Here is a 9751-nt window from a genome sequence, read left to right as displayed (position 1 = left end):
GCGGACCTAATCCCCTTCATTTTATTTTACATTCTAATTTGTTTTGGAGCATAGCTATAATACCTCATGACTTTAAGTCCACCGTAATATTAACGGAGTAGATAAAGATGATGACAATATAAAGTTTGTTTTAAATCTCACTTGTTTATTTTACTTTGTACTGATCGCAACGTGATATTGTAGATATTCTGCTTGTTGTGAACCGTTATCATCGCATATAAATTGTTTTTATTTTTTCAATTCTTTAATTGCTGAAGTTCAAATTGTTATATTATTTTCCTAAAAGATTGTTGAATTATTTATGCTTTATGTCAATTGTGGCAGCCGGAATTTTATATTCTTAAATAATTAGTTCAATTATCAAAGAAAAATACATTATTTGTCCAAATTTTCCGCATCAGTATGGGGATCTGATGGATCTTTGCAACCGTTAGATCTTGCATAAAATAGAAGAGATGATAACTTGCACTCAGCATAGATATGATCCATGTAATACAATTACAGAGAAGAATGAAACAACATTTGACTGTCATTTGAACCTTCTTGTAGGTTCATACGAGGAAAATTAGAGACACATAAAACCTGGTTCCTATTTATAATTATAATTATTATACATACATACATACATATATATATATATATATATATATATATCGGCAATATAATAAATTACACGAACAAAATAATTCTACATATTGGATAAATACCGTAGGGTAAAAAGAATCACAGAACCGAGTTGCTGTAATCACAAGAAGACCACTTGTTCTTCCAAGGCTGGCAAGGGGAAGGCGTCCGAAAAATCCCTCCCGTAATGTGTTCATCCCCAACTTCTCCTCAGCAGATAAATAATTTCTAGGGATCTTACTCTAACAGATAGAGGAGGAACTGTTACCACACATCACGCAGATATCTTCCGTTCATTTGCAGATTTTTCACCAGGCTCTCGGCTTTGGAGCTGTCCATGCATCCCTGAAATCAAATAAACAATAACCGGCTTAGTACTGCTTAAAATTACAATGATCGAATAGATTTTACCGCAGTTGTGAAAATTACAATGCCGGCAAGAATAGGTTTTCCAGGTACTGCATCAAATTACAGTCCTGTATCCGCCGGTTTTGTTTTATATTAACTTCATTGGTCCCGACAACAGGGATCTATATGATTTGCAGCCACAAAGATGTGGTAGGTGGTTTTAGTTTGTCACATTCATAATTGGTAGGTGACAATTGCAACCACATTTATCAAACCAGTAATTCATATGCACGCATATTCGCACACCTGCTCCTGCACGATTGTGTGAAGAGTCCGGTGGACATCCCTGGCCATGCCCTTAGCATCACCACAAACGTAAATATAACCTCCCTGAGATATCATGTTCCAGACGTCTGACGCCTATACACAAGCCGAACAATGTTGTTAACATCTCAAATTAACGGAAAGAATAACGTCAAACTGTTAAAGTATGTAGGCAAGAGAAGGTGCCAAACCTTCTGCATCATTCTATGCTGCACATATTCCTTGGTGGGTCCCTGACGTGAGAATGCAACCACCAGCTCAGAAAGTGCACCGGTTGCTAAAAAGTTGTTCAGCTCATCTTCGTAGATGTAATCCTGCAATATTAGGAGTACATCAATTATCAAATGCCAGAATCAAATTAGGCAAGCAACCCAGCACGCACTGACGCTCACCCGCCAGAACCATAAATAGATCTTTCTAGAGCATACTTACCATTTGACTATTTCTACATCCAAAGAATAATGTGGAGGATCCCAATTCCGCTCCATCTTCTTTAAGAGCCAATCTTTCCTGAAATGGTGAATCCATAATAACTTATAGTTTGCTCGGATACTGTAACTTATAAAGAGTGATAAGAAAAGTGAGTGGAAATCAAGTTAGCCAATAAATACCTGCAGAAAACCCCTGAATGGAGCAAATCCGGTTCCAGGACCAATCATAAGAATAGGTACTTTAGTATCGGCAGGAAGTTTGAAGTTGGATTGTCGAACAAAAATGGGTGCCCAGCTACAGTCATCGCTCTTCTCCAAAGGAATGGAATTCTGCAAAAGGATTGAAGAGAGAAAATTGGCATCCATTCGAAATTATAAGTTACTAAGAAAGCCGAACAGAAGTAACACAACTAAGTTTAAATCAACGCAAATGACATGCAGGAACAATGGCTAAAAATAAGCATATGTACAATCCCAGAAGAAGACAAGTGATTCTAGATTAAAGACAGCTCAGATACAAAAACAAGTCTGCCACAATGGTTAAGCTCTTCTTGAGAAACAAGAATGCAAAAAGAAAACATGTAAATTACCTTCATCCAGGTTGAACACACTCCTTTGTGGATCCTTCCTGCTCGTGTTTTCTCATGAACTAAAGCACAAGTAACGTGAATTCTAGAAGACGCCATCCTGTGGAACATATTTGTAACAAGTCTTTGATCACGTACATGTTAAATAAGATGTAAAACAAAAATTCAACCACAGAAAGTGATAAAGAAAAGTCACTTTATCTCATAGCATTCCTCCATTTCAATAGATAGTACTTTTTGTCTGAAGGAAACTCTTGGTATCTCAAATTGAGTTACTAATACGGAAAAGAGACAATTTGAGAGGAGAGAAGCAAGAAGAAAGAAACATTTACCTTGGGGATGACGAGATTGAATAGTATCTAGGCTGCAATCTTGGAGCGACTGCCGCGAAGAAGACACCAAGCGGAGGCTTGGCTGATGGAAATTCAGCCATGACCTCAAGAAGGCTTCTCTGACTTGCAACCACCCATTGTGCATATTCATCCTGCGCAAGCTTACACTAAGATGTTAGATACTGACAAACATCTAACAATTAGAAATTGGTGACGTAATATTAAGAGAGGTACTTAGTAGTTGGTTGATATCAAAGTACAAATTATATTACCTTCCCAGCTGGCGAAGCAAGATGTCTTAATTGATCAGCTTCAGTTGGGTCAGATGCATGTGCTGCTAAAGCGAGTAAGGCAGACTTTTTCGGAGAATTTAAAACATCAGCATATCGAGTTAGTGCTGTTCTTAGTGTGCATGGTGGGAAGGGAGGTGTCAAGGAGCTTCCACTTAGTGGTGTGCCATCCTCTCTATCAGTGTGTATTGAGAAGTATATTTCTGGGGACAAACCCAACAAACTTAGTGCCTCTTCCACAACTTCAGGAAGATTCTCACAGTAAACACCAACATGATCCCCAGTTTCGTATCTGAGAAGGACAAAAAGAACAGGCATGCATTAACCACCATGGGTAAGCAGTGGGCATTTCACTTTCAACATTATTTTAAAGCTTAAAATAGCTTGCATTCTCATAAACAAGAGGATAATACGCCTTGGAAAAGCAACTTACGTAAGTCCAGTGCCAGAAATATCAAATTCGAGATGGGTGCAAGAACGATCAGATGCAGGAGTATGAAGTTCTCTTCTGACAGCCACATTAGCTCTACATGTAGCAAAAAGTATGTCAGATACCAGAAAGTTATAAAACAAGTTGCAGTCTTAGTCTTAGAAATATAAAAGATTATTTCTTCTTTGTTACCTGCATGGATGTTGGGCATCAATGACAGCATGACCATTTGCATTATTCCAGCTCTTACTTTCTACTGATGCATCTGCAGCATCCTTAATTATAACTCGATACTCCAATACAGCGGCAGTGTACGGTGTAGAAACAGGTGACTTGACATCATCCTCATCTCGAAGCAACTGATCCAACTCAGGCCACATCAACTCTCGCCTAGAAGAGCAACAATGTAGAAATGTATGAGATTTTAATAAATAATTGATGAAAGATTATGATCTCAAGCGATTAACTCAAATGATTATCAAACTTCTTCATACCATGCAGAGAAGTCATCCTCAATGCATTGATCATCATCTCCAAGACCGACTTTAACAAGTCGCTTCCCACCTGAATGTGGTAACATTCTCGTTAGCTAACAGGAAACTGGAATGTGAATAAGTAAATGATAACTATGAACCAACTCTAAGCTAGAGTGCAAAAATCAACAACTCGATCGAGGATAAAGCTACATCATAGCAATGTGAATCATCTCAGAATGGCAAATGGTCACACTCCGACACAATTTTCATCATAACGGAACAAAACAAAAGTACCCAAAATAACATGAAGGCAAAAAAAAAAAATGTAAAGGCATACCCTGCGCAGCGAGGATCTCATCCACAACCACGGCAACCTGATTAACAACAATAAAAATACAAATCAAAACAGCCAAAGAAAACAGAATAATGTAAACTAGAATTCAAGCTCCAAATGGTAGAGTGACATGAATATTGGCTTTACTTATAATCAAAATTGCATTGCAAACCTTATTGAAATGCTCATACTGCCTGTTTCCGAGGCCAAACACTCCGTAGTGAAGATTCTTAAGCCACTCCCCTCTCTCTTCACCCTACAACAATCACCACAATTCGCAATTATAACCAAACATTCTAATTAATTTCGATCCAAAATCGAATTTCACACCACCACCTGAAAAACTTTGTTAATTACAATCCAAGAATCAAAATTTACCTCTGTAAACCATTTGTAAAACCTCGCAGCGTTGTCGGTTGGCTCACCATCACCATATCTGCATCCACCACCAATCAAACATGTCATTTACGAAACCCAAAAATCAAACTAAATCACAAAAATTATAAAAAATCTAGTTGAATTCGGAACTTACGTGGCCAGGAAGAAAAATGCCAAGCTCTCATTCTTCAATTTCTCCTCATATGCTTCGTCATCGGCAGCGTAATCATCCTACCAAGTACACACAACTCCATTCAATCTCATGATCTCCAATATAATTTTACAAAAAATACACCAAATAATCAATATACTTGCGAAGCATACCAAATCAACAACTTTGAATGTGACCTTCTCGTATCGAGCTTTTGCTTCCTCGGCCAAAGCCTGCATTTTTAAACCAAAAGAAACGTTGAGACAACGAAACGACGCCGTCGAACAAGTAGAAGCAAAGCATGAAAGGAACTAATAACAGAGCAAAAGTATCGATTGAAATTGAAGTGTTGATGGTAAAAGCAGACCTTGGCGAAGCCTTCGGCGGTACCAGTCTGAGTGCCGAAGAAGATGGTGACCTTCCTGCTGCCGTCGTCGACCTCCTCCGGCTCCGGCTCCAGCACGATGAGGGGCTTGGGATGCTGGAGGACTCGAGGCTGCTTCTGGGAACTGGATCGCCGCAAGACCAAAACGACGACGCAGCCGATGAGGACGGCAATGGAAGTGGTCAGGATCATGACGAACTCGCGGTTCTCGAGAATGACTGAGGTGACTTGGGCCCCGGAGAAGTCGGCGGAGGCGTTGGCGGGGTCCATCTTGCCCTTGATGATTGCCGCCATCAGATCCAAGGGTGAGACTTTCATCGAGTTGGAAGAGGACTCCATCTGAAAAGAAGCTGATTGGTAGCTGCTAAAGACGATGTGGTGCCCGGAATCCGGTGGCGGCAACGGAGGTGTGAGAAAAGGAGTTGTCGGATTCCGGTGACGGGAGAGTAATTTTAGCGGGGAGTTTTGGTGGTTGGGGTAGTTGGAGAGAGAGGGAAATTCCGCGTGAGGGCAAGGAGGGAAGGGAGTGGGTTTATAAACGAGGCTGGTGTGCGTGTGTTGGTGCGAAGGTGTGACGGAACCAAACGCCTACCAAACCAGACTGGTCAAATGCACCTAACGCTAACCATGGTTAAGTCAATACCTTTTTTTTACCATTTTTTTTTTTCTAAATTTTTATTTTCTGTGGACGATATGTTAATTGTACAAAATACATCTCAACTATGAGAGATGGATTCGAATTTGAGAGCAAATGCATCTAAATTATGAAGGGCAAATTCAAATTTGGATGCTAATTCCGGATATGCTTTTCTTTTAACTTTTTTTGATCAAATAATTTATTAAAATACTCGAAACACCGACATCATGTGACAACTTGGCTAAACTCATATTTACTTTAATTTTCTTTCTTTTGATCGAGTATCATTTTATGATACTCAAAACATCGTTGTTTGATGTTATCATGTCGTCCACTTATACTATAACATGCAACATAAAAACATTATAAGAAGATTTGGCTAAACCCTAATTTGCTTTTTTTTTTCTTTTTTGAAACAAGTAATTTGTTATGGAACTCAAAATGTTGTCACGTATGTCATTGTCTATCTATATTATGACACGTAACGAAAAAACATGAGTTAGGAAAATTTCATTTTGATGGTGATGAATTGGTAAGAGTAAAATGATGAGAATAAAGTGAAACGAGTGGAGAGATTTGAACAAGAATAATAACTATGGTAATGGCATTGTGTAATTGGTGTGGTGAGATGGTGGTGGTTTAGTGCAACATGACGCTTCTTCCTGTCGTTTTCTAATGCGAGGAGGAAACAATGCACAACCGGAAGAAAGATGCCTTAGGGTGTTTTGTGCGCTTGATGGAAAGGAAAAAAAATAAAATAATATTATTATTATCTTTTTCTTAGTCTTTTGTCGTTCCCTTGCGGGCTGGCATCTCAAAGTTGATTAGCGAGATCCCTAAAAGAGGAGGAAAAGGTTTCAACAAGGAGCTCGTCAACCAGGCACGAGAAACATGTGAACTCGTAACTCTTTAACAATTCGGTTATGTGTATTGGGATGATTGGTCTAAAAACTCAATTTTTTTTTTTTTTTAGTTGGTATGTGCTTCATTTTGAACTCAAATCTCATATTGAAACTTAAATTTTGATCCCAACTTCAGCGGATACTTGTTTGCAAGTTTTAGTTTTTGGTGCATTAGAGAACTTTAGACTCATATTTAGACTCAAATATAGGATTGGAGTCCAAAATTTCCGATGTATTGGAGATGCTAACCAATAAAGATACCAAAAGTGCATAACTACTAGGTTATTTTTTTATGGAACACTTCTCATAATTTTGGTCATCTATTATCTCTTAAGGTAGTGCTTTTCACACACCCCTTTTCACCTCACGCCTTATTAATTTTTGTCAATTGATCTTTTTTAATTCATTCGATCGACAGTCAGAAATTGAGAGGGAATGTAAGAGGTAAAAATGAGTATGTAAATATATAGCACCACCTCTTATTTGTTCAATCCAATAGCTATAAAAAGTGTGCAAAAACAGAAAATGAAAGTCCATAATAAATCAGCTCCTTTATCAAATAAATAAATTGAATAAAAAAGACTTGTACCAGTTCATGAGGTGGATACCCCTTTCAAATAACATGTTTTTATCATACAAGTTCATAATCGGAACGGTTTAATTTTTTTAATCATTATATAAAGATTATTCTTATAAAAATTCATTTGAATTGGCGATCATTTAGTCATCTAAACCTATCATATAAATGGACAGTTTATCAAAAATGTGTAACTTGGCACCAACATCGTCGATTGGTTCCACACTCATTATATGATGATTAAGAAATTAAAAAGTTTTGAATACGAAATAAATAAACAATTCATCACAAAAATGTAACTTGGAACCAAAACCGTCTATTGGTTCCACACTCATTATATGATAATTAAGAAGTTAAACAGTTTTGGTTATGAATTATGTACGGTAAAAATATGTTACTACATGTGGATATATGTATTCGCATAAAGTGAATACAAGTATTCCCTTATATACAAAAGGTGGTGATTTTTCCATTGGGATTTTGTGCTCAATCTCGACCACATCTTTTAATATTGCTTGTATTTAATAAAAAATGAAAATCAATATGACATGGGTTGAGAAACATAATTCTGCCAACGAGAAATACCATACATATTCTTTTAAAGTGAGATTTATTATAATCTTTCCGTCAGATATAATTTTCTCATCAATATTATAAAATATTGTGTCAAAAGCATAAGGTGTCAAAGAATCTATGAGACTTTAATTTTGTAAAAAGTCTCCTTAATGTTTGTCTTCTGCCAACAATCTAATGAGATTCCAGAGTGGACGGAGTTCATTGAAAATTTGAACGACACCCACTGTGTTGTAATCCGTGGAGGGAAGCCATTCACAAGAACCCATGCCATTGCCATTAGTTCATGAGCTAGACAAAATGTGTGAAAATGTCAAACATTCAACACGTTGTCGGACGGATCGAGAACTGCCATGTATATATTATTAAATCCCACATCGGCAGTACAAAAAGAGAAGTAACAGTTGAGATACATTAACTCTACTTTAATTAATATGGTGGATCCCTTGACCTCGAATAAGGTGAGTTCCCTTGGCACGTGGTTACTAATATGTGGATTTCCCATATGTGACTCACTAATTGTGTCTCATGTGAGGAGGCGTGTTGAATCCTGCATTAGTTGTAAAAAAAGAGAAGTAATAGTTAAAATACATTAACCCTACTCTAACTAATACTAAAGATTATGCAGGTGATAATTACTAAATTGAGGAGAATATTAATATTGTTAAAATGAATCTTTGACCTGTTTCTCTAATAATTCTACATATATGTGCGCGCGCGCTGTATGTGGCCGTAGTCTGGTTCTGGTTGTAAGTTGTAAAACCTGAGTTTGTATTATTATTATTCAATCAGATCTTCAATGTTGAAGATGGATGGTGGTAGGTGGACGCGCATGGTGCGGTGCCCCTCTCTCCACCCATCACTATTAACTTCCATTTGCTAAAACTCTGTGGTACTGTAATTGGGATTTGGATTGCATCCGAATCCTTTTTGTAAGAATTTTAGGAATTTTTACATTTTATCTGTTCATCGTATATCGTGTAGTAAAAAATTATTATAAATTTTTTATTTAAAATTAAACACAAATAGTACCTAATGAAAACTAACTGCACGATGAATAAATGAACAGATAAGATGTGATGATCCTAGAACTCGGAAATGACCATCATCCCTCTAATTGGCCAGCCCCCACTTCCCTACATGGATTGCCATTTTCTTTTTGAAAAAATCAAGACTAAGTCGTACTACTTTACTTATAGTTATTTTTATGAATTGAAAAAATTGATGGTTTATCATTAGGATGGTATTTGCTATCATAATTGTCGATTTATTCGACACCTTTAGATAGCTAAATAGCATCCAAATCAAATGTATTTTTTTAGAGATGGTCTATATGATGATAAAGAGAATAAACAGTTCCAATTACGACGTTAGTAAAAGATAAATTTTAATACGACCACACCTTTCTTGAGGACTTGAGTTAATTCCAACGGTTTTGGTGGTTTTCATTGTTAGCTTTGATTAAACTAGTGACTTATTCCAAAAAAGATCAGTCTGCTGCCTCATAAGTGCGAGTCTTTGTCACTTTGGTTTGTGTCCATTTAGTTGAATTGATCCTTTGTCAAACCTTTCTGAACAAGTTTTGAGGCGTTAATAACACTTGTTACTTATTAGTTTCTTTTAATTTTTGAAGGATTGATATGTTTGTTAGTCCTCATATTATTATTTTTTTTATAGGTAATTAGATTATTTGGACTATCATTAAATAAGCTCTCGTTTTCAACCAAATTGTCACTTATGCTCTTAAATAACGTTGAATAATATGTACAAAATTAAGATCTTAGTAACTTAATCATACACATATCTTCTCACTTACACGTCATACATTATTTATGTTAAATTAAGGGAATTATTATTAGCACTCTAAAAATCTTATTTGACACTTCAAACTTTCCATAATTAGAAAGAAAAATACACTTGTGAGGAGTGTAAAATGAGATTTTTAGAGTGCTAATAACAATTTCCTAAATTA

The 9751-nt window shown here is 36.6% G+C and overlaps 1 protein-coding gene across 1 annotated transcript; it reads right to left on the bottom strand.

The window, feature by feature from the left end:
* Positions 1–454: 454 nt before the first annotated feature.
* LOC137736987 (NADPH--cytochrome P450 reductase 2-like) lies at positions 455–5609 on the bottom strand. Its single transcript, XM_068476321.1, has 17 exons — positions 5073–5609; positions 4879–4938; positions 4709–4785; positions 4555–4612; positions 4349–4432; positions 4180–4216; positions 3861–3930; positions 3559–3756; positions 3370–3462; positions 2919–3228; positions 2647–2798; positions 2318–2414; positions 1908–2057; positions 1729–1806; positions 1488–1610; positions 1279–1392; positions 455–969 (listed from the first exon to the last, which is right to left on the bottom strand). The coding sequence occupies exons 1-17, from the start codon at positions 5427–5429 to the stop codon at positions 889–891; spliced, it is 2139 nt and encodes a 712-aa protein (XP_068332422.1). The 5' UTR covers positions 5430–5609; the 3' UTR covers positions 455–888.
* Between the last annotated feature and the right edge of the window lie 4142 nt (positions 5610–9751).

The sequence above is a fragment of the Pyrus communis genome, chromosome 6 (assembly GCF_963583255.1).
Source record: "Pyrus communis chromosome 6, drPyrComm1.1, whole genome shotgun sequence".
Classification (NCBI taxonomy): domain Eukaryota; kingdom Viridiplantae; phylum Streptophyta; class Magnoliopsida; order Rosales; family Rosaceae; genus Pyrus; species Pyrus communis.
Note: the sequence above shows the minus strand (reverse complement) of the source record. Positions and strands in the feature narration are given on the sequence as shown.